Source organism: Sebastes umbrosus, chromosome 10 (genome assembly GCF_015220745.1).
Source record: "Sebastes umbrosus isolate fSebUmb1 chromosome 10, fSebUmb1.pri, whole genome shotgun sequence".
Classification (NCBI taxonomy): domain Eukaryota; kingdom Metazoa; phylum Chordata; class Actinopteri; order Perciformes; family Sebastidae; genus Sebastes; species Sebastes umbrosus.
Window position 1 is genome coordinate 23,418,338 of NC_051278.1, and position 26,656 is coordinate 23,444,993.

At 40.7% G+C, this 26,656-nt stretch overlaps 1 protein-coding gene across 10 annotated transcripts in view; it reads right to left on the reverse strand.

Moving 5' to 3' along the window:
* LOC119495340 (protocadherin-15-like) overlaps positions 1–26,656 on the reverse strand; it is a 306,048-nt gene that overhangs the window by 61,374 nt on the left and 218,018 nt on the right. For all 10 annotated transcript variants that reach the window (XR_005208451.1, XR_005208452.1, XM_037781707.1 and 7 more), the window contains 3 exons: positions 24,307–24,423; positions 15,978–16,118; positions 12,639–12,751 (listed from right to left, as the gene is read on the reverse strand). Coding sequence is in view for 8 of the 10 variants with exons in the window: in XM_037781707.1 (XP_037637635.1) it covers positions 12,639–12,751; positions 15,978–16,118; positions 24,307–24,423 (371 nt within the window). In the remaining 2 variants the exon portion in view is untranslated. The remainder of the gene's footprint in view (positions 1–12,638; positions 12,752–15,977; positions 16,119–24,306; positions 24,424–26,656) is intronic.

Here is a 26,656-nt window from a genome sequence, read left to right on the forward strand (position 1 = left end):
GAATGTACGGAATGGAATGTGTAACCTATTCCATGAATTATTGTCACAATTTCTTACTTATATATCAATTTTAATTGGCAATGTATTTCAAGATATTTCATAATTGTTGAGACCCCAAGACAAGGCAATGGCCCTGCTAATAAAGGATGATTTCAAAATGATTCTGCAGCAAGTGCTCATCTAAAAGTGGAATTTTTGTTATGCATTAAGTGTAAATTTGTCTTTCCAGCTTCCCAGCACTGCACAGCTTATGCTAAATATGAAAGCCCTGCAGCTTTCAAACACAACATTATCCCTAGCTTCAAGTCAAAACTATTATTATACGTTATATCTATACCAAATCGAGGCTTTCTCAAATTCCTAAAATTGTGTACAAATGAACAATTCATCACCTCCTCCAGCAAATGCTCTCTCAGTTGTAAACCAAATTCAACACTAGCAGATATTAGCGCATAACCTTTATGAGCTGCTGACTCACACTTGCTAAGAGGATTTAAAAAAAAAAAATAAAAAATTGCTCTGGTGCTCACAAACATCTCAGAAACCCAACACCTCTGACACGAAGCAATGCTTCAGCAAGTATTCACATTAAACCACCGTGTTCTATAAAACAAGAAATGTTTACAACCCCTCGTCTGATCATGTTCCTCCCTGAGCTATTCCTCTGATCACTTATCTTGCCACACCAGACCCAGAGTTTCTTTTGTTTTCACACTGAGCCATTTTTCTGAGTTCCACAAGAAAGAAAGGGGACTTCAATCAAATATGTCTTCTGGAGGGCAAGATGGAAAACATTAGCAAAGCTGGAGAAACAACATTTACTGTGCAGCCAGGCAGTTGTGCCATTCTGTGCCAGCTTAACCATGTCAGCCCACAGGACATCACTTCACATATCTTCCACTGGGTCATTTAGCACACAGGAGGGGACCTGGCCCGTGATTTTTTGGACGCTGGGGGATGAGTGTGTTGTCCAAACTGGCCCAGCCATTGAGGCTTGCAATGTGATATTCCACGGTGCCATGTAGGTACTGATGCCATCGTGCATGTTTTACTGTCAAATTGCTGCTCATGCCCAAATGATCTATTCCACCACACCAACACCTGGAGGCCCGATCCACAGAAACACCTCTCTAACTAGCAGAATGCTGCAGGAAATATCAGTAACCAAAACTGTGTGTTGGACGGGCCACCACAAATTACAGAAACCATTTTTGACTGTTTCCAGTAGGGGCCCAGTCTCTTATGCCATGTTCACTTATTATGGGAGGAATGGCAGAGATGGGAAAGATTCCAATTTTAACAATGTGTGGGCATTCATGTCGTCAAGGAAGCTGTATGATTACAGAGAAGGTCACGTGAGGATTGTAATGCTGTGATAATAAAACACAATATCCATTACATTTTGGTTTAATTACACTGAACGGCAGTCTCTGGCGGATTTTTAGGCACTTCCGTAATATTAACACAAGAACCGTCTGGATCTTTAGGGGTACTTATTTCTCCAAATCCCACGCCAAATAGCATCCGTATCCTTTTATTCGCCCTGATGGGCCATTCGCGCCTCATCAGTGCCCATGTCTTTAGCTCTCTGGGATGACTCAGGCTGTGCCGCTATGTTTCCATAGCGAAGCGATGACATCAGATGATGAGCAGCCCCCACACATCATACACAGTCAGATAACTTTCAGTTAGAACCTACATACAACTGGTATACTCTTAGCAGTGTAAATTGGGCTATTTTCATATGATATCTATGAAAAAAAATATTTTGAAGCTGCCACCCGATGCAGTAATAGTCCATGGTGAAGCAAAAGTATTGTAGAACATGGGACAAAATGTTGTTTTTGAAAGGCTAAAAGCCAACAAATACGGATTGAAGCAGAATATTTCGTTAGATAAAAACATCTTTTGTAAACTGGGACAATTATAGAGAGAGGACGGAGTGCCGCGTTGCTCGTAGACTGCATGCAATGTTTCTGTAAGTTATTACTAATAATAATTAAAATGTCAATGTTATGAATGAAGCATCGTTCTATTTGGTAAAACTCTAATTATATATGCGCACACGGGAAACAACTTTTAAAGTTAGACAAATTGTGAGATTATTTTCGCTTTCATTTCTGATATTTTACACATATGATGTGATGAACACTGTGGGTCTACATATATTAGTGTGATTATAAGTGCATGTGGGTGAATATTGGTATGCAAATTAGTTTCTCTGTCCCATTCATTGTATCAGTGCGCATATACGGCGATTATGCAAATATATCGATTAGGCTACCGGAAGAGGGGATCAACGTTAATCAGCGTTACTCCTGTGGACTAAATAGGGCTTTTGTCATAAAAAAAAGAACACCAAAAACCCATCTATTTGGTTTTCTAAATGTTATTCGATCAATATGACAATACAGGAATGTGCAGAATAGGCATTTAGAAAAAAAGTCAGGGCAGGAGGGAAACATATGATAAACAATGACGCTATAATTCAAATTTTGGAACCACAATGATAAATGGCGTGGGCTATGGCGGTCCTAGTGTTAAGTGCCAAGTCAGCTGTAGCGCAGCTTTCAGAAAAATCTGAGCTTCCCTGCCGTAATTATGTAATTATTACTTAGATGTAGACGTGAATGCCATTTGCAAGTTGGAAACTCGTAATTACAATAACTCTGATTTGACATGAATGTGGCATTAGGTGCATAGAATGTTTAATTTTACCTTTACTTGGTCATTAGGGAATGTTCATAGTAGTCATTTACAAGTACAAAAGAGCTCTTAAGTCATAACTTCATATTTGTCATATCAAATATGAATTCTATTCCTAAATCACACAGAGCAAAGTAATATTGGTTAAACTGAAAACCTATTTAAAGTTATTGTTAAAATGATCCCTTTACTTTAGCTTAGTAAGTTCCCTCATCCCCTCTTTTGTGTTCAGAGTCAGGCCAGACAGGTGTAAATGTTCCCCTTTTGTCTCTCAGTTTGTTCATAAGTCATGCCTGAAGCTCAATTTCTGATTTGGAAATTAGTTCATACGAGGATAGAGAGAGCTGCGTTATGTTGCCCCGTTAACTGTTAATGTGTTTGAGTAAACTGCTGTGTTTGTTATGTCATAGACATTGAAATTTGTGTAAATAAAACCCTTAAATTGCACTTGTCCCTCACAGTTCCTCTGTTGTGTTGCTTATCATCCATTGTTCTGTTAAAATTATGGAAATTATAGAGGCAAAATAACTTGCATGTCACAAAAATTAAGCACCGGTGAAAGCGGGCACGTCAGATGTAAGAGGAGTACTTTCATTTGTACCAAAGCTTACACAACAGCTCATGCAATAATGCCCTGCTTCACCATCACTCTCAGTAATATCGGATAATGCAACTGCTGACCCTTCTAGCTGGAAATAGCTCTTGAAACACTTCAGAAATCCAAATTATTCAGCAGCATGCATTGGATTAGATAGTTTGCATCCGTACATACTATTTATAGTTACTGACAATTATCTGGAAATTTAGCCTTTAATAATAGGTCACACTGCTTTTCTTCCCCGGCATTCGGCACCGACCTTTAGCGGATATGTGGAATGTGTGCAATGAGTGTGACTTTCCGGCTTTTCGACAGCCAAGTGATGCCTGCCTACTTAGCAGAGACAAGTGAAAGGTCAGTGTGCTCTCGATGCTTAGAGGTTCAAGACTCAGGGCAGCAGATTCAAACCTACGGCTGAAAATCAATCATGCCCTTCAAGAGTATGAAAGCTCTCCACATCTTATAGCTGTGATTCCGAGGAAGGGAGGATGGAATGATAGATGGATGGATGAATAGAAAGAAATAGAGAGGGCTGAGGTTGCTTTTTTAACATTTGCAGTGAGGCATGACGACGAGTGTGTGGGAGAGCACACTGTAGGGTTTACAGCTAACCCTTTAAATGCCTGGCAATGAGCGAAGATGAGTAGGCTTCGAGCACCTCCATGACTTGTAAACACGTCTGGCAAGACAACAGTTGCGAGAAGGCTGCCAATAAAAGAGCTGTATGCTATGAAAGCATGTCATCTGCCTAATTATGTGAGAATTACAGCCTTGTCTGAGTTGGAAATGAGATATGGATGGATTTGTTTTCTCTAAAAATGATAAATGCTATTTTCCTCCAGATGTCAGGAAGAGATGATTGAGGGGACATGAGTTGAGTAGTCGTCTTCCTTTTAGGAGACGTTTCTCACCAGTGCAATGAGAAAATGTGGTGCGGGAATGCGTAAAATCTGCATGTACATTTTCTGCATTGACAACTACGCACACCGGGTCCGGTGCAAATTATCCGTGTTGCCGTGTTCCATCTTTGTAGTGAGTTTCCTCCTAAATAGTGCCTGTGTGCACGCCACACAATAAAAACCTATCCAGACAGAGAATGTCTACGGGGCTAGCATTAACTACACAATACAAAACTAATCCAACCCCAAATGTGATGCCTACTGTAGCTGTTGTAGCTAGCCCCGTTCCGTGACCAACATATAACGTTAATCAGCTATATTACCATCTTCATCGTATCCCAGCTGCTGGGCGATCTCAAGCCATATATTGTCCTTTATTTGGTTGTTGAGGTAGTAGTGTTTGTCGTACATTATTGAGTGTTGAGAAGGGGACGGCATTGTCATTCCGAAACACCAATAGTTTGAAAAATGTCCCTTTGGACCAGTTGGAACAAAGGATTTTATTGGTCAAACATATATTTCTGCAGGTGGAAATCCGCTGAAGGCAAGGTCCGTCCGAATATTTTTTCCCCCGCACAAATGTTCCGCAGGGTTTGTGCAAGCATTCATAAGAACCCACAAAATCAGTTCTTATAAATACTCGTGCAAATTTTTCAGACAAAAATCCATGCTCGGTGTGAAACGGCTTTAATTCTTCTAAAATGAGCAGCAATGTTTGTTTTTTTTCTCTTTCATTTGCTGAGCAATTTATTGCTTTTTTTTATTAGAGCCTAATGGTTGTGAAGTCCAGTGGGGCTGGTATTTCAAGCTACAGGATATGTCTACTCCAAGTACTGTGCAGCCATTTGTGAGTGAGACTGCTGAGAACATTAAATCAACGGTCACACTGTGGTCAGGCATCCGCAGAAAATTTACACAGGCAGTCTCCATGGCCTGCAAACATCAACAAAACTGCAGGAAAGAGACGTGCTGTATAACATTACACAGTTTGAGCTATTACCGCTGACATTCACATTAATGGCCAGAGTAACGCTGTCTAATGGAGAAATGGGAAAAGTCTATGTCTCAAGTTTGAGAAAACTCTCTATTACATACAAAATGCACCTTTAAGAGTACAGGCTGCAACCAAGGAAATGTTCTATTTATGTGCTTGTGGATGTAAGCATGGAGGAGCAAACTATATGCCTACACAGTCATTATGGCATACTGTCACTAATTGTGTAATTAGAGGGGCGGCAAGCATATAGTGACAGCATGTTGTGGATTGTAGTAATACTCAATGTTGACACTGTTTACTATGCTAACAGTATAACTAAGAGCATCGCTCAATAATGAGCTGCGTGGCGCTCTTCTCACTTTGACAGACTGCATATTAATGCGACAGGTATGGCACAACATCTGCTGTCTGCGACTACAGCGAACTAAACAATGGCGTGACATTTCACTCCCAAAAATATCCTCTTCAATCATTAAAAAGACCAGCTCTTGAAATATGTTACGGAGGTAGCCTACAAACACCTACCTCTTATGATATATGCTATATTAAAAAAAAAAACTAGATGTACTGTAAATAATTAGGGCTGTAAATCCATTCAAATATTTCATTGTGATTAATCACATGATTGTCCATAGTTAATTGCAAATAATCACAAATTAATCTGACATTTTTTCAGTTAAAAATGTATCTTAAAGGGAGCTTTGTCAAGTAATTAATACTCTTATCAACATGGGAGTGGACAAATATGCCTGCTTTATGCAAATGTATGTATATATTTATTACTGGAAATCAATTAACAACACAAAAGCATGACAAATATTGTCCAGAAACCCTCACAGGTACTACATTTAGCATTAAAAATATATGCTCAAATAATAAAATGGCAAACTGAAGCTCAACATTCAACAACAGCTGTCAGTGTGCTGACTTAATAATAATAATAATAACAATAAATTTGCCTTATATAGCACTTTTCAGGAACTCAAAGACGCTTAACAATATAAACGGCAAGCGTTGTGAGACAAACAGCAAATCGCATGACTATGACTTGCCCCAAACTGCATGTGATTATCATAAAGTGGGCATGTCTGTAAAGGGGAGACTCGTGGGTACCCATTAACCCATTTTCAGTCATATATCTTGAGGTCAGAGGTCAAGGGAGCACTTTGAAAATGGCCATGCCAGTTTTTCCTCACCAAAATTTAGCATATGTTTGGAGAGTTATTTATCCTCGCCTAGTATTATATTGTTGGTACCAATGGATTCCTTAGTTTTAAAGGTAGAGTGGAGATACTGGCATCATATGAAACTAGAAAACCTGAGTCCGCAACAACCTAAAAGTTGTAAGTTGCTTTAATGCGTTAAAGAAATTAGTGGCGTTAAAACAAATTTGCGTTAACGCGTTATTATCGCATTAACTTTGACAGCCCTAATATTAATATGGACACAAACCTCCAGTTGCATGTGTTTAAATGAGAGTTGGTCTCAAAACGTACGCCAATTGAGTGATAACTTTATGAGGAGAAATGCACAAATCCAAGTGTGAGCACAGAATCACATATACCCACACAGAAAGAAATTCACCCACTCGCTGAGGAGAAAATGAAGGGCTACCGACTGTACATTGAGGAGAGAAGAAAAAGGACGACAACGTGAGAAAGAAACTGACAGAGAGAGATATAAGCTGAGAGGAAAAACTCTGGGGATGGGGAGGGCTTGTGGGGGTGAAATGAGGAGGAGAGCAAAATGACATACTCAGGAGCGCTGAGGCAAAAGTCTCATGTGATTTGGAGTAGATTTGGAAGAGGAAGTGCTGCGGGGGAGATAAGCAGCACGGAAAACTGCTCAGACCACAGGTTTGCAACATCGGGCCAGAGAAAAAGCCTCAGTATGAGAGGAGGGAATTCACAGAGTTGGACAATGGTGGATAGCAGCTTACCCCTCCTCATCTCACACAGGGGAAAAATACATATTCATTCCTTTCCCATGTGCCCAGTGCTAAAGACTACCCCAAAGGGTTGTGTCCGTGAGTTCCATGCAAATGAGCCATTCACAGTAGCTTAATGATAGGGCTCCAAACCCCCCGCGCCCCCCTCACATATTCAATATGAAATATAAAAAAGCCATTATAAAAGCCATTAAATAATAACACAAATAGTTAAAAGTGGTTTAAGTGATTTTTGACTAGTAGTTGGTAGGGCTGTATGATTAATCATAATTGTGATTCATACATCTATGCAATGATCATAGTCCTGCTTTATTTCACTTAACAGGTAATAATAAAAGGTGATTTCTCCCGTGGCTGCATCAAATAATGACATCAAATGACTAACTCTGCGCAGGCAAGACAAGGCAAGTTTATTTGAAAAGCAATTTTCAACAACAGGGCAAAGCCAAGTGCTTTAAGACAGGAATACATTAAAGGTGCTAAATGCAACATAATTTCTATTGCCTCCGCACGGCTCTCAACATGGCGACAGCTGAGCCGGCGGCTTTAACTTTGCTAACAGTGAAAACAACAGCAACACTGCTGAAAGAGCTAACAGTGTTAACCTGGGGGTGGGGGGGGCAACCGGACGGTGGGTGCTACACTTCCGTAACCAGTGTATGAGCGCAGTGCAGAGCGGCGGCCGTGTGCTAGCCAGTGGGGCAAGCTCACATGCACTAAAAGCATGCGCTGCTGGCCCGACTATGTCAACAAAGCACGGAGAAGCTCGGATTACAACACACACAGAGGCAATGTGACTTAATTCTCTGCTCAGCTAGACATCATTTAAAAACATTAAATCAAGACAGTGCTTATTAAATAATTCATTCAAAATGCCTGCCACACACCTGATGTTTAAGAAAGCTAAATTTAGTGTGTTAAAAGCGTTATTTGCTAATTTCAAATTTTGGAGAAGGGCTGAAGACTGTGGGTGTCAAGGAATTGATATCAGATATCTACTGTGTTTCTGAGAGATATAAATGTAACAGGGTAAAAGAAAAAGCTTTGGAGAAAAAACAAGAACAAAATCAATGAGAATAAAGAAATATGATGATGATGACAGTTAAAACCATATACATATTTTGCAAAAATCTTTGCCATAGCTGCAGCAGATCATGCAGCTATGAAGATGACGCTATCAAAGCCCAGGAAATTACCAGGAAATCCCTCCCAATAGGTATAGGCACAAGGGTATGGCTATAGAGTTGATATAATTCTGTAGTTTTTGAAAGGCTAAAGTTTTGGCAGGTGATGAAAATCAGTGATCAATGATAAAAATGGTGGTATAAAAATATCAGATATACTTATAAATACTAGTCACAGTTATAGCGTTTGCTGTGTTTCTGTTTAGATACAGACAAAGAATACAGAATTGTGTAGGGCTAATAGGCGCAGAAAGACTTTCAGAGAAATTAAAGAACCCCCGATGGTAGCCATAAAATACTGTTGGCTTATCAAAGTGTAATATATATATATATATATATATATATAATATATTAGCACATACAGTATATACTCAGCAGATACAGACCAACATGGCCATTTCATTGGGCTCATTTCTGGGCACTTGATGAATGTAAGTTCATTATCCACTCGTGGATTTCGTTTCATACTGGGAAGGTAGTGTTCATGTCAGTGTTATACTGCAGTATTATATGGGTGGTTGATAAGGGCGGTTAGACTCATATAGTCTATTTGTGGTCTAGAGAACTAAAACAGCGAGTGAAGTGGCTGAAAGCTGTGTAAAGCTGCAGAGTTGGGTGACAATTCTCTGTAGATTCAGCACTACAAGTAACCTTTCCACATAAAACTGAGTCACTTGCTTTTCACATACAAACTGAGCCCTTCATATCTACATAGCGGGTTCTCTTCACGGAGTCCGCCATGTTTCTACAGTAGCCAAGAACAGACAAACCAAACACTGGCTCTAGAGAGAGCCTTTCATGTTTTTATCTTACCTGAAGGCCATTGTAGTTTTTCGACAAGCTTGTAAAGTAGGTTCTGAGGCAACTTGAGCTGAGTGCAAATCCGTGGTGCCGCCAGCCGCAGTCTGGTTCGATTGCTACATACTGAAGTTGTACTGTAAAGATGGCTTCTGAGCGAGGCGAACGGCGTTAACACGGTTTTGAACTCGGTGTCTCACGTTACCACAGTCTTGGAAAGGGAGGAGTGATTGGAGAGGTACTCAGTTGGTTGCAATCTGCAACCACACCACTAGATGCCACCAAATACACACATTGTACCTTTAATACAGATTTAACTAGAATTAGCGCCTTGCGGTTGTATGTTTCCGCCAACAATTCAAGCTGCAGTTTACATGTCCGAAATGTCACCACTTCACAATTTTATCCTGTTAGACATGTGTGTGAAATTGTCATAATTAGCATGAATTTGTGAGTTATGGCCAAAAACGTGTTTTGTGAGGTCACAGTGACCTTTGACCACCAAATTCGAATCAGTTCATTCTTGAGTCCAAGTGGACATTTGTGCTAAATTTGAAGGAATTCCCTTCAGGTGTTCCTTGAGATAACCTCTGTTATGATTTGACGCTATATACAAATATTTTTAATTGAATTGAATATTGCGTTCACAGAAATGGACCGAACGGACGGACAGACGGACAACCTGAAAACATAAAGCCTCCGGCCACGGCTGTCGCCAACGCAGAGCCATTGGAATAACTTCGGAGTGGTTGTAAAATTCTAAATACATCATTTGTATTTCTGCAGAAACAACAAAAGGTGTTTTGCTCAAACCTTTAGAAAAACAAGTGGCATCATGCTGCTACTGTAGCAGCTACAGTACCAGCCATTTATTTTAACCAACAATGACTAGGAGCCCCTCATTTCCCTCTGACAGATGGAGGGGACCAACCATAAAGCAGGAGCAGAAATCATTAAGTCAGCCAAAGCCCTGCAGAGTTGTTTTAATTGTGTGCTCTGGAGCTGTAGGCATAGCTTACCTGATTGCCGCCATAACTAACTGCCTTTACAGAGACAGACGAGATCTTCTGTGGACGTTTAGAGAGTGATTTGTGTTCAGAAGGTTCCTCAGGGAGAGGACGATGGGGAGAGATAGAGAGGCGAGGAATGAGGAGACAGCTCATCGCAGAGCGAGCAGATTGGACGCTCTCCACTGGAGAGAGCCTTGTCCAGCAGGAGAGACCCGAGCACCTGCTTAATGCTTTCATGGCTCACAATTTACAGCAGACCTGCCACTGCGTGTTGCTGGCACTGTCAATGTGACACCCTACAGAGGTCTGCGCCTATGGTCCCGACCCTCTTTGTGTGTGTCTGCGTGTGTGTGTGTGTGTGTCACACAGGGCACTCATTCAAAGCGTTAATCAATGGCCTTTCAACGGCTCTGCTGCTGTGCCGGTGTATCAATCACTGAATAAAGCTGAGCAACGGGAGAACGTGAGAGCACACTCAAAGTGCTGGATTACAAAGGATGTATGCAATGCACACACACTCATCTGTATTAGGAAAAACACAAGTACCCACACATACAGGCCAACTGATTAGACCGTTATCAGGCTATTAAATAGGCATTATCAGTCGCTATAAGCGACATAGATGCGAATTAATAGGGGCCTACTACACCCACTAGCAGGTTTTATCATCTATTCACATGGTAGATCACCAAAATAAGGTATTAAAGAAGACAACAGTGACCTCTAGCGCTGTAGTATAGACAGTGTGAAATTCCATGAGAGGTGGAAGTCAGGGACGATGGATGGGACACAAAACACAGGGTTATCACCCACAAGTCCGGAGTTTGCATCCCGTGTGAAACCAGCAATGTGTTGTTATCTTTGTGTTCGTAGTTATTTTAACCCAAAACACAATGTTTTTCCCTAAACTTAACTAAGTGTTTTTTTTGCCTAAACCTAAAGAAGTGGTAGTTTTGTTGCCTTCGCCTAAAGGATTTGCAATTTTGTTGCCTAAATCTAAAGAAGTTGTATTTTTGTTGCCTAAACCTAGAGAAGTTGTATTTGGTTGCCTAAATCTAAATAAGTTGTAGTTTTGTTGCCTAGATCTAAAGAAGTTGTAGTTTTATTGCCTAAACCTAAAGAAGTTGTATTTATGTTGCCTAAACCTAAAGTTTTATTTTTGCTGCCTAAACCTAAAGAAGCCTTTTTGTTTGTGTTCAAAGGTAAAGTTTCATTCAGTGTGTTAGAACGTGTTGCTTTTAAGTTTCACTTTCACTTTTACAACGTAGTAGGCGTAGTAGGCCCCTAATGACCCACATCTATGGTGCTTATAGCGACTGATAACGCCTCTTTAATGGCCTGATAACAGTCGAATCGAGGCACACATTCACAAAAAACAAGTGAGATAGGCAGAAAGGCATACCTGTGCACAAACAAAGACACACAAAGCCCTCACTTCATGTGTTGACAGGTTGGGCAGGACTTACATTCCCTGTCTCTTATGCATAAAGGAATATCAAATTCTGTTACAGGAGATAGTCTGCCAAGAATCCCTACTTTGACTGACATGCAAGTTAGTAAAACAATCCACTTAAAACAAGCTTTGCTTTAAGCTCCCAGAGACCTACATCGTGCCAGGCAACTTTGCCATCAGACCTTCACAGTCTGGCGAGAATCTCCTGAACGGTGCAGACAGGTACCTCCAGTACTGCGGCACAACGAAATAGGCTCCCTCTCATCATGGAAGATTTTTCAAAGCAGCTTCAGCTGGAGTGTTGATATAATCAATTTTTATTCTTAATTATAAATGACTTCTTGGCCTCCTCCTGAGTCGCAGCGCCGTCAGTACAGACAAACTCCACCCAGCCCTGACCTGGCACAGCCGTATATCACATGCATAGCAGCCAGTCATCTCAGAGAGCACTATAGATTATGTTCCCTCATCCAGCATCCCTCTCTGCCAGTTTAACAGTCTAAACACTTAATCTTGTCAAAAAAAGACTCTTAATAAACTCAGAGGGAAGCTCGGCTTTACCCTCGGAGAGAAACAAATGTGGTTTACAGCAGAGATGATCTGCGGCATCTACCCCGAAGCTCTAATGCATATTTATACTCACAAACTCATTAATCAGTCATGCACGGAAAAGACAGCGTGATAAAGACGGAGACGCAGAATCAAAACTTTGCTGGGTGAGCACAATAATGCGCAGATAGCCATCGTTATCACAAACATAATAAATGCATGAAGAATAGTGACTTCACGGTAATTTTCGGGCAGTTCAAGGCAGCATATATAATTCACCTAGTGATTAAATATTAATCAAAGTATAACAGAAGCTGAATGGAAGATAGATGTGACCACATGTAAATGTGTGTCAAGGTGTTTTTAAGATTCTTTGTCCACTTCCTCCAGCCTTTTTCACTCTCACTGCCTGGCGCTACAGCCTAAGCTGCTCTTTGATGTGTGAATTTACAGGCAGAGGCAGCTGCATCAACAGTGTGTCAAGGAGGAGACGTACCTGTACTCTTCCTGGGTGAAGATTGGGATGCGGGAAGGCTGCAGAACAGTGATCTCCACCAACGTGCTGTTAGTCTTCACCGGCTCCCCATCATCATAGGCTATCACGAACAACTGCAGCGGACAGGAGAGCACACAAAAGCAACACACAATTATTATAATTTTTTTTTTTTTTTTTTTTTTTACCATACTACTAATAATTCTCTTTCTGAGGTTGCCAGGCATTTTTTCTGAGACATGTTTGGAATCCTAATAAAGACAGACTGGCAAAATATGATCTGGCGAGCAGCCTGCAAAGCTCCCAGAGAGCGAGTGTGAATGTATTGATCTACATTCATAGACTGTGGAGAATGGTGCCTGGGGGAAGCATGGGGGAGTGGAGCGGCAGAGAGGGAGAGATAGGCAGAAAGAGAATAAACACAGAGAAATGTTTAAAGAAAAACACAGGAGGAAAAAAAAGAGACGAGAATAAAGAGGATAGAGGTTGCCAGACAACAAGGGAGTGTGCTGTAAGAGGCACATTCGCATTAGGACCTACTATCCCGAGGTCCCCTATTCACAACTACAAATATGCCGATGTTAAGTCACCTTAAAGGGATAGTTTGGGTATTTTGAAGTGGGGTTGTATGAGGTCCTTGGAGAAACAGATAGTAATTATCGCACAGAAGCAAAGTAATGTACTGTTGTGGAAAGGGTTCACCTAAAAAAATCAATATCAATTTAAGTACCCTATATTTAGAATAAAAAAACCCAGTAATTTTACCTCGCAGAACACTGAGGATGCTGGTTTACAATAGCACAAACAAACTAACCGATCAAGGCAGCGGTAGACCAGCAACCCCCTTGTCCTGCAAAGTAAAATTACAGTTTTTTTTAAATGGAGCCTGGCTGCTTTGGCAAGAGCATGGATAACAGCTTCAGTTCCCCGTCATAAACATACACTGTGTATAGCTATCTCACAGCAAGGTAAATGGTGAAAATATTCTAAATATAGCATACACTTAATCTGATATTGATATTTTTAGGTGGACAGTCCACAGCAGTACATTGCTCCTGTCTGTTTCTCCAAACTGGAGGCGTGCCGACTGTCATCTACTGTAGGTGATACACTGACTATGGATAAGTACCTCATACAACCCCACTTCAAAACACCCAAACCATCCCTTTAAGTTACTAAACATCTTTATGCGAGCACTTAGGAGGGAATTTGTTTAATCGAAAAAACAAACTCAATAGCACTGGTCACAGACCAAAGAGATGCAATGACATTATCACTGAGACAATTCAGTAATAATGCCTCAAAACTGTTTTTTTCGATTTTAAAAAGTCAACGTGCATATTTCTGACCCACTGATCTTCACTGCAACTTATAGCACACTAAAACATGCAAGGCAGAGCCCTATCAACAATGAGAAATAGAAAGTGTCTATGCAGTGTCAAAGAACCCTGAGAATCTTGTATTTGTGATATGGAATGAGATTGTAATGATGATTATGATTATGATTATAATAAGGTTATCATCAATTATACCCGCCAGTCAGTCAGATTCAGAATTATATAATTGAAAATCTTTCATAGAGCATGTATCACTCCCTACAGACTTAAAATAAATAGATCCAAGCTCCTCTCATCTCTGCTGGCTGGTTGTGAACGAGTGGAAACTTTGATTCATATGTTGTGGTGCTGTCCTGCAGTCCAGTCCCTTTGGGCAGAAGTGTTTCATTCGATTTCAGTAATAATGAATATAAATCTCTCTCCCTGTCTTGTTGTTTGCTTGCTAGGGGTATAAGGTTGCACAGCTAAGGAAAAAAAAAGCAAGGAAAATAGTAGGCTTAGCCTTTTCGGCTGCAAAAAGGATGAGTTTGTTAAATTGGACGATGCGTAAGCCAAAAAGTTTCTCAATAGAAACATGCTTACTTGAATCTTATTGGTATGGAACGAATAGCTGATATGATCAGTGATACTAAATACAATTCTGAAAATGAATTGGGATCAAGTTTGGGAATCTCTTTCATCAGTGCATATCTGAAATTAATACAAACTAATACTGAGCAGCCCTATGTGAATACATTTTGGCTGTAGATGTTTTGAATATTGATGAATGTTTGTTGACACCTTATGATTCTGTAATTTGCTCTTTGTCTTCGTTTTCAATTGTTAAGTTTGTTTTACGTCTGCAACCGTGTAACTGTGGTTCTGCCTATCTTGGCCAGGACACTCTTGGAAAAGAGATTTTTAATCTCAATGAGTTTTTACTCTTGGTTAAATAAAGGTTAAATAAATAATAAAAACTTTTTTTTTAAACCCAATACCAGCGGTAGGCCACCGGATGCACATGTGCCACCAATGGCACACTAACAATAAGTGTGCAAGAGAATTCTTTGGAATGAGAGGGCACTTCAACATTTCCAAAAAATTCTCTTGCACACTTATAGTTAGTGTGCCATTGGTGGCACGTGTGCCTCAGGTGGCCAACAGTGTGTAACATTTAGGAGGTTGTATTCGCAGAAATGGAATAGATTATTAATAAGTATGTTTTCTTTAGTGTACAATCACACTGAAAATAAGAATCGTTGTGTTTTTGTTACCTTAGAATGAGTTGTTTATATCTACATACGGAGCGGGTCCTCTTAATGTAGCTGGCCGCCACGTTCCTACAGTAGCCCCGAGCGGACAAACCAACTCTAGATAGGGCCATTCATGTTTTCACAGTTTTTTTTTTTTCACGTCGCCCACCGTAGTTCTCCTACACGTTTGGCACATGGGTAAAATTCCAGTTGGTTGCAATCTGCAACCTCACTGCCAAATGCAGCCGATCCTACTCACTGCACCTTTAAAAACGTTTTAAAATTTGCCTTTGTTTTTAAAATCATCCAAATTAAGAAGATCGCTGAAGTGCATTAGTTGATTGTCATCAGCGGTTTCACTTATTGTTTCACTAATGTCCAATAATAATTATGCAGGTGTACAGCGTGGACAGTATAACCTGACACCTCTCACTACCACTTAGCTCCTTCCATCATCACTCCGATCTCCTCCTGATGTGCTACATTTTTGTAATTACTATTGCTGATTTAATTGTTGATTGGCATTGTTGATTTCATGTTCATGTGTGTTTATTAAGAGGGACTAGCTTGTGTTCCCTGAGAGCTCCCTCAAAAAGGCAGATCCTTTTCTGCCAAATCTAACTGTATAAACATTCACTATAAATGGACAATTCCCGGACTTAGTGTCTCTGACCTAATATCAGAATAACATTATCATCTTGGCAGCAACACACAGACATTACAAGTAGCAGCAGATAATCACAGTTATTGTCACCATAATCACCGCCACTCACCTCAAAGGTAACACTGGGCTCCTCATTGAGGTTGACCTTAGTGATGACTCTTCCAGTTTCCTCTTCTACATCAAAGATGCTCCCGCTGTACGGCGACCTGTCCAGGTCCACTCTGTAGCGGACAAAACTGGCTGGAGTACCCTGGAGGAAGGAGAAAGAAGAACATCAATCCACTTATCTGGACACCACCTTCCACATTTTCAAATAAAGCCATGAAGATGGAGAGAGGGTGTCGAAGTGATTAGGTTCTGTAAAATGTATTCAAGCAATAAGGGTGTAGCAATATTATTTGTCTAGGAAAACAACTCTATTATTGTTACATTTTATTTTTTTCATCATGGGACAGAGCTGAAGTGGTTGTGTAACCTGAAAAATTACCCTAATGTCTCACTCTTCATCAGACGGCCTAATGTAAACTCACTGTCATTCATTGATTCAGACCTCTTCCCTTTCATTTGGAATAAAAACTTCTCCATTAAAGCCACCCCTTTAGTCTCCAGAGTAACACACTTACATTCATTAGCGAGAGCCTGGACTTTATTATGACCCTTTGATTAACAGTAATCATGGTTGCTGATTACTAATTATCTCTATAGCTTATTTTATTCTAATTTCTTCCCTTTGGACCTCAAAATTCAGTCTGATTTTTAATAAGCTTTTTTGAAGCTCTGCTCCCTTGCCTGCACTGATTTTGCTCACCAGGGACGGGGTAAGAACCTGCGGCTAGAGAGAGAGGTAAATCCTGTAGTAGCAGTGGATCCCTTGGGAGGCTTACTCACACAAATGCGTCTCTAAGAGGTTACAAAACTGAGTGAATTCACTAAGGGGATTCTCAGAAAAAAGGGCCCCATCTCTAAAAGCTCTTCAACTTGTTTTCTAACATGAAATGGAAAGGATGTCAGGACAGGGCCATTAATAAAAAAAAGCACCTCCTGCAGAAGAATCGAATACAGTGGCTTCAGTAGCAAGACCTCTACAGTGATGGGAGCACAGAAAGTTCAAAGTACTTTGCTCAAGGAGGCTAAACATACATTGTATTCAACTTAGTGGCAGAAGCCAAACTTTAGTTATTGTGCCTCCCACTTGTATCGCGCTGGTTTGCCTTTTGAAACCCATATGTCCAGTGGTGTAATGTAACAAAGTAATAATACTTTGAAATATTAAAATATTTGTAATATATACATTAAAATATTTAATTGTGATTAATTGCATGATTGTCCATAGTTAATCGCGATTAATCACACATTTTTGATCTTTTCAAAATGTACCTTAAAGGGACTGTTTGTAACTTCTTACACGTATAAATCATTGCGTGTCGGTGTCCCATGCGCGCTCGCGTGTGGCTACGCTGTTCAGACAAGATTCCAACACAAACAACATGGAAGCACCAAAAACGCAAAGTTCTATCTAGTGAAGCCTGTCTTGCTAAAGAGTGTTGGCTGTGGTCGGAGGATGCGGGGGAGACTGTAGCTTTGGTCTCCAGGGCCGGAGTCTCTGCTGTATTCTGCTCCGCTGCCTGCTTTCCTTCACTCGCACACCGCGCTTGTTCTCACTTGCTCTTTCGCTACACTCTCACATTCATGCGCGCACACTCCACACTGCAGAAGAGTTAGTTTAGCTCTGATAATATCTAGTGAATGTACAGTGGATGTTTGCGCAGAAATAACTGCTGCAGCTCCTCCAGACCAACAGAGGTTTCCCGTGTCTTGTGACGTGACAGGGCTCTGGAGCGAGAAACGTTATCGTCGCCGACCAAAACTCCGGTGTCTCCCGTTCCCTCCGGTCGCGGTCGGGAGGCTGGGATCAGCATTGATTCATGGAGAGACCCTTCGTCTGGTCAGCTAACATTACTGACAAGCAGCTGAAATATAGAGTGATATTGTGGTTTTAGCTGACGTGTGTCGCCTCACTATTTTGACAGATGCTCGTTCATGTCTATGTAGAGCGAGCGCGAGCGCGAGCAACAGGACGCTGACTTTCGTTGACTTAACGGCCGCAAATCCTTTAAGTTGTGAACATCTCGTGTTTCTTCGATTGTAATGTAGCCTCCATTTTTAGGGATAGAATCTGACTTGCTTGCCTTTTTTATCAACATCATTTACTTGTACTTTTACTTTCAATACTTAAGTACTACTTTTTATTTGTTTTGATACCTAAGTACAGTAAATATCAGACACTTTAAGACTTTTACTCAAGTAATATTCTAATAGGTGACTTTAACTTCTACTAAAGTCATTTTCTGTATAGATACTGTATCTGTACTTCTACTCATGTGTGGCTTTCAGATGCTTCATCCACCACGGCATACGTCTAACTTAGCTTTAGAATATCAGGAAAAGCAAACCAATACATAACTAATAATAAGGAAATTTCCCCCACTTATAACACAAAACCATTCATAACTGTATCTTGTATTTTCCTGAGCATACGGCACCATTTCAAAGTGACTGGTGTTTCCAGCTTTGACTACATTTTCCTGAAACTCACAGTGGCTCAGAAATGAGTCAAGAACTCAATGCACTCTAGTCACAGTAACATCTCAGTCCATCTCCATCTACACACATTTTCAGCTACACAACACCTTTCTTGTCTGGCATTTGACTCACAGATTATGAATGTTTTATGTCCACCGCTGAGTGACCCCACTGTGTTATTAACATTGCAGATGAGCAACAACAAATGTAGACATAAAGTACTTAGTACTTTGGCATCAAAATAATTCTTCCTTATTGCAATATAGAGCATTTTTGTTTTGCTTGTATACTTTTTTTATTATAAGAATCCAATTCTCTTTAGTACAGAATAGCCAGTTCATGAATTAAAGAACAGGCTCAGAAGCACTGGGAAGCACTGAATGATGCTTCAGAGACACACAACACAGATGCAAGGCTCGAGCTGAGAGTGTAAAACAGCAAAGTCAACACATTCATACAACTTAATTTGGTAGGGGGTTGTGAAACGGTTAATCATAGATATTAAACAGTAGATGTGACGTGTTGTAATGACTTGCTATTCCAGGATGGAACCATATGGCCATCATCTTACCTGGGTCCAGTTTTAAACTTAATGTAATTGGAACCTGGTGAAAGAGGCTTATGTTGTCCTTTATAATCCTTGTATTTTTCAAAGTAATGAGTGTAAGACAACTGTGTTGGTCTAGAATGAACAAAAAAAACAACAACAAAGATGTTGGTAGAATTTTGGTTATTATAGCTCCAAGAGAGCAAATTATGCTTTCAATCATTAATATAATCTCATAATTGTGCATTTATATTGCAGACAAAGATTTTATTTTTTCAATTTTGCCTAAACTTAATATTTAATAACTGTCTTTGGTATTCTGAATGGCTAATAAATTACATTAACCAATGTCTTTTATGTAGAAATCCCAAATAGATTCATTATTATGGATATTATAGGCAGGCAATTACAGTCACTTCCTGTTTTGCAGTTTTTTCCAGTCAACCGGTTTGGGGTTTGTTTTGACGCTGAGAGCAGAGGTTGAAGAGCCTTGCTAACTGCAAATGAGGGGTTGTTTTATTGGGTGAAGTAATTTTTGTTTGGAAAGGCTAATGCCTTCAGCAGAACTTCTCATGGACTCGTCTCAATTGTCTTTCATTCTTCTCCTTGTCGTTAACATATTGTATGTTTATTTTACAGTCGATCGACATGGAATCAGCTGCTTAACGGTCAACTGTTAGGGTAATATTAATAACTATAATTAATGTTACTAAACTTTACCTTTGAGCCAAGTTAGCGTAGCGAACATTAAAAAAAATTGTAACTAATTAAATTTATCTAGAGCACTAACTTTTTGTAATTTTAGTTGACCCATAAGTAAAAAAATAAATCCTTCATCTACTCCATACTGACGTTTTGAAAGTGATGCCAGCCTCCCTGGTCTCTTTGGTCCTTTTGGTAAAGTAATTAGCTGCTGAACAGCTGACAACCAGTTGCTGCCCATAGGTGGCGATTGTAAACAATACCCAGGTAAAATGACGGACAGTTATCCCATTAAGTTATGACGTAATGTTACATCTACTCTCTAACATCTATGTGGTCTATGCAGATTTGACTTGCAAGTCAGTAAAAGGCCGGTGAAGAAATGGGAATCTTAAACCGTAAACATTCTCTGCTGTGACTCTACAAATCTCTACAGAGCTTCTTCGTCTCCATGGTGATCTCCTCTCTCAGTCGGGGTGATACTAACAATGAGGTTAAGGTGTTGAGTGCCACTGACAAAAATAGTCCTTTCTTAAAAACCATTAGTATCAGTTCTCCCAAGGTGCAGGTGGATAGATATTGTGCCCACTTTCCAAAATGTAGAAATAAATAAGAGAAGGAACGGTCTACTCCATTATAACCTTCAGACACAATATGCACAGCTCATGTTTGTCGCATCAAGACTACAAGCTCCTTTCTTTGTGTGCGCAGGTTTTTATGAGCCTGTGTAATAGAGAGAATGTGTGTGTGTGTGTATTTAGCAAGCAGTAGACTAAGCCCTGTTCAACCATGAGGTGTCTATGACAGGCATCCTGTCAATAAAATGCTTTGAGCTCCCAAATTCAGGTCAATAAGAGACTGGGTTACTCAGCTCCTGTGAGAAAATCTAATCCCTTTGTCTGTCAAACCACTTTCCCGAGTCTCTCCCTGTCTGACTCGCAGCCACTGTGCTCATCGTAACATAATGCTGATTTCCTCTTGTCACATGACACCTGTCCTAATTGCACTTTATACCCTGATGAAGAGAGTAGAAACGTGTTGGTTATCCATGTATCAATAAAGGATGTTTGACTTACAATCAGAGTGCCTCGGATGCTTTTCAGACTGCCAACCAATACCATGGACTTCCATTAAAAGTAAGCTTGACAGTCAGTTTTCTGATTCTTACTTACTTGCCCTATCCTTGAAGAGCATCACATTTTTTACTTCTACATCACCAACACCAAGTTTATTGACCCAGTGCAGCACTCTCTATTTTTTTTCTTCATTATCAGTGGCTTGGGGTTTAGTCTGGAGAGCTGCTCCGTTCTGCTGCTCCAGAAAGTACACTAGGTCTTTTTAAAGTCAGGATGTCACGGAGACCGAGTAACACAGTTTTCTTCACCAACGAACAAGGCAATGGTGCCATTGTAAAAAATTCTTTGTTCAACATCATCACAAACCACTGAGGCAGAGGCCTCTCACCCAGATCTTAAAAAAAAAAACTCCTTGAAAAAGGACAATATATTGGAATTACACGCTATTACACTTTCTGACTACTGGAGAGAGCAGAAGAGAGCAGGACTACAAGGACGGGACAATATATTCCAGGTCACGCACATCGACTCGTTCATCCTACAGAAACAGGCGAGCTGACACTGTATCATTTAGCCTGCCTAACAGTGCCACTGCTAGCAAGGATGATGAGGCAACTGCCATCCACGTCAGATTTGCCTTTTTTAGACAATGCAACAGACACAGTTCACAAAAAAACAAAACACAAAAGGGCAGACCGAGGTGGAAGACGGCCTTAGGACTACCACTTACGGCCACAGAGGTTTAGCTGGCGAAGCTTAACCAACACCTCTTTCTACTGACTGTGTGCGAGTCCTGTCTAAAGGTCACTCCTTTGCCCTGAATACGAATGTGGATTTATACAGGTTTTACCGTAATTATCCTACTTTTTCAGTCCCAATAGCGATACTTTGGCTTTGGGGATCGGCCGATAGAGAGTACCGATCCGATACCAGTGTTTAATTAATAAGCTGTATGTGTCACGGTGTGGAAGTGACTGGGATCAGTCTTTTACTGTATGTGTAAGGCAACATCAGGCTTGACTTGAACATTGCTTTCTTAACTTTGTAAAACAAAATGTAACAAATAAACACATAGATATAAATTTATAGTATTGTTATTTATTATAATAAACAGACCACAGGCTGTTAGAATAGACAGAGTAACATCCTCAACCGTCATCACCAACACCGGAGCCCTTCTGCTGTGTCCTCAGTCCCTTCCTTCCTTCACACCCCTTCTACATTAATGACTGAACCGGCTCTTCACCCATCACTACATACTTCAAATACTCTGATGACACTGCCATACTTGGACTTCTCATTGACAACAACTCCGTTATGGTCTATCAAAACTCCATTTTCCACTTCACACAATGGTGCACTGACAACTTGACCTGCAGCTGAACGTGGACAAGACAGAAGAACTGGTCATTAGCACATCAAACGCTCCCCCCACTGGACTGAACCTCACCTCCATTCACGGCAAGACAGTTGAGCGGTAGAGCAGCTTCAAATATCTCAGACTCATCAATAAACTCAGTTTTGATCAGCACATCACTGACATCCATAAAAGATCCCAGCAGAGACTTCATGTCATCCGTAAACCTCAGAGCACTGTCTGTTGCCCCCAACCTCATGTTGTTACTTTACAAAAGCATAATCCGACTCATGCTGCTGTTCTGATCCCCCTGCTTCTTCACCATGTTAACCATCTACAACGAGGACAAACTTACCAGCATCACACACACACTGCCTCCAAAATGATCTGCCTTCCCACACCCAGTCTATCAGATATGAACATCAGAGCCATCACACGCCTGGCACTCACAACATCAAATGACACTGATCACCCCCCCTACACCAACTCTTCACATTACCTCCATCTGGTCGGACATACAGAGATGGAGAAGAGCTTGCTTCAGCTGGAGCTTTGTTCCTTCCTTCCTTGTGTGATATTTGATCTGTATGTCTCTATGTTGCTATGTGTTGCTGTGTGTTTATTTGTGTTTTTCTGTGTACTGGCTGTGGAAACACGTATTCCTCTGGGACTAATAAATCTGAATCTAAGAGGTTGTTTTAATAAATCGTACACCAGCAACTTGGTAAAAATCTTCAAAATTAACAGGAATTACAATTCAGTTGTAAACCGTTTTAATGCAGCAACACATTTATCAAAATATAAACAGGAATTCAAATTCCAGTATATAATGTATATAATATATAAACATAGAACAGATCGACCCCATTGTCAACGATATCCGATCCAGCTATTTGAGTCAGTATCAGCCTGATATCAGATATCGGTATGGGTATCGGTGCATTCCTACTTTCTTATTATTTTGGCCTCAGCACTGTTGGATATTGTCTACTGCACAAGATTTCTCTATAAAACCCTGTATAAGGGGAAAAGTTCACATTAAACAGAATGATTTCAAAGCTGCATAGACAGCAAGGTGGAGAGGGGGTGGGCAGGAAATGTAGGAGGAGGGAGAGTCTCCCTCTGAGAGAAGAAGAGAAGAGACAAGTGAGATGTACAGCAGTCACTGTGGCGTTCTGGAGATGTTTTACCACCCACAGCTGGGACAGACATTCATCCATATCCCTCAGCGTTTATGTGCTGCGGAGAGTACATAAGCTCACCCAGCCCTGGTGAGATCCCATCAGCAGGAGGGCCACTAATAACAAGCATTGAGTCCAGCCACACAGGACTTCACTGGAAAACACTTTCAGAGTTGGAGGTTATTAGGGCAGGGCAGGGAGGTAACTGGGGGATACCTATTCCCTTTTTTTCACAGAGAAAATTTGAAAATAAATAAGAAAAGACACATGGTGTTATAAGAGAAAAAGCTGGTTTGGTGAGGTGTCTATAAAGGGAAAAAAAAGTCTGTAGCATAACCAAAAAGAAAGAGAAGATGTGAGCAAGAAGACTTGCTGACTCACCAAGTGCGGTAAAATATTAAGGTGGGTGGTAGTGCCAATAAAAGAAGTTCAGCTGAGGTGAATGATCTGGAATTAAAGACTCTCTGGACATGTGCTATCCTCAATATACATTGCACGCTATTGGCAGACTCAAAGCAATAAACTAAAAAAGCCATATGATGTAGTCTCAGTCACAATTTCTCTTTGGCATTGTGTCATTTTGTTCTTTGGTTTGCAGATTCCATAAAAAGGAGAAATACATCTTCATAGCTCCAGTCCCAGGAGAAGTTGCTCAGATATAGTGGGGTGAAGGAGTCTGAGGAAACATAACGCTGTCTGAGGCAACTGATAGATGACTCATACAAGCCAACACGATCTATACACACAGCGCTGTAGCTCTAATGAGAACATCGGAGTATTGAAAACATCTTTAAAATGCGTAGCGTGAAATGCTACGGCTGCAATTGGCTGATGTTCTGAGAGCAAAACATGTAGTGTGCTGCTACCTTCATTAAAGAAACAGATGGAGTCAACATGCTACATGTGCTTTGAAATGTTACCACCAATGTTGAGTACATTACATGTTTTATGTATGGAGTGTGACATATGACAGATGTATTTTTTATACTCACTGGTGGGTCTTGGTCCTGAGCAAAAACAGTTGCGATGACCGTTCCTTTCTCTGCATTGGGTGCCACCATGCCCTTATACAGGTCTTGGGTAAAGATGGGGGAGAAGTCATTCATGTCCTAAAAACAAAAAGAAATTCCATGAACCAGTGGTTGCGTTAGAGTTTGTCTTTGTCCATCATTTTGACGGACAGGGTTGTAATAATGATTACCCGTCATTTTAATTTTCATTGTTTAATTAAAATAATGCATAGGCCTATTTAAAGGCTGAGTCTTTGATTCCAATCCAATACACTCAGGGCCGGCTTAAAGCCTCGGACACACCAGGAACACCAGGAGCGTGGTGGCTGCGTGATTCACGCATCAGGCGTTCACACCAGCTGCATTTCAGCTGTGTGTCTGCTGCTGCAGCTGCTGCTGTCAGCCCTTTCTTTCTACATAGAGTTTGCCTTTTAATGGCCATTTCATTTCATTATAAATATCATTTATATTTATTTTAGACCAAGAAAGGTTAAGAAACTTGTGGTAATTTGTAAATAATAGTAATAATCCACAATTAAAACTCTGTACTATATTCATTCATGGAGCTCTCCAAGTCACTGCATGTTCTAGAACACTGTCCGGAAAATATGTGTGGCTACTCTAACCTGTTAACGCGGACGCCGAAATAAAAAAACAACAGGTAACACAGCCGCCATGCGCTCTTGACGTTGCTGGTGTGTCCGGGCTGTAAGGCATAAAGAATATAGGCGGTCGCCTAGGGCGCCACCTTCTGGGGGGCTCTGGTCGCCCTCTAAAAAAGAGCCCTTCCTCATTTTCTGCATTGAGGTAACAAATGAACAAATAAGGAAAGAAAAAAAGAAATACACTTTTCACCCCTGTAACACTCGTAGTGAACTTGTCTAAACACTTTTAAGCCAACAACATCGGAGACCAATTGTTTATTTATATTACAATAAATACAGTTATTTATGAAAATAAAAATCGTAATTTTTGTCTTAAAACCACTGTGATGTCTGATGTGTGGTATGGTAGTGGTTTACGGGGCTAGGGTTAGGGTTCAGGGGGTTGAACCCTAATCCTAGAGCGGCAAGGGAGGGTCTCCAAATCCGAATTTCGCAGATGGCACCACAAGGGCTAGAGCTGGCCCTGGATACACTTTTGTCAAATTCAGCGAATATCTCATCACGGTCCGCTATCTGTCCGTTCTGCGGATCCAGTGTTCATACATAGCTCTATCTTTTTTTCATAAATGACTGACTCACAGCAGCACACACATGGCGGCGGCGCTCGCTGTGTGCGTGTGTGTGTTTTTTAATAATTAATATACAGAACAAGCTTATAGATTATGCATTTATAAAGTCACAGAGAGAAAAGATGAACAGACACAACACCGACCGTGCGGTCTCTTTTCGTGTCAACACACATGAAGCAAGACGAGTGATTTTTTTTCCTGTAATCTTTGCCTCGGACAGACGAATTTTCACGGCCGTTTCATTTTGTTCTGAGGGCTGAACCCGCGCTCTGCTGCCACACTGGAGACTGGAATTACCAGACTCTCTGAACGAGGGATTTCCCGATCCTGCGAGCACTCGCTTCACCGAGAGGAAATCCCCCAGCATGCGCTTCTTCTGCACCAGCGGCGCAGCTGCATCGGCACAACCCGAATGGTCACAGACGTGCTCCAAGGCCTCCTCCAGTTGGTCAAAATGACGGACGGCCGTCAAATTGTTCCATCATTATTAAAAAAATTCAGTCAATGAAGGAAAATATTTGGTTAATGCGACCTCTGCCATAAATATAGGTGTTATTGACATTTGTAACCATGGTTACATTGCAGTTATATGACATGATTGATTCAGCACAGTACAAAACGTTCAGCTACGCTGCAGGTTAACAGATTTTAGAGAACGGGCAAGACAGATATCCCTTCGTTGACGGATCAGATTTGGCAATAAAAGGGTCAAATACATTTATCAATGCATTCTACTTCTACTTTTGCTGATGCTGTCTGCATGCAGAAAGAATAACATTGTGCAGTGCAGATTTTGCAGCTGCTGCTTTGTTTGATTTCAGCCAACACTTTCTGTGAGTTATTGTGGATTCAGGCAAAATTTCCCACTGCAGTAATCCACCATGCCCCAGGCTTTAAGAACTCTGCATCTGAGCTGAATGTGATCCCATATGAACATATGCATATACGGTTTACTGTAATCGCACCATTGCAGATGAAAATAATACATCCATATTCTAGATTTAAAATATTAAATTAAAAATCAAAATAAATATTGTGGCTGGCTGATTAAAACTCAAACTACATTGTGTAGCCTAAATTGAACCAATACAACATTTT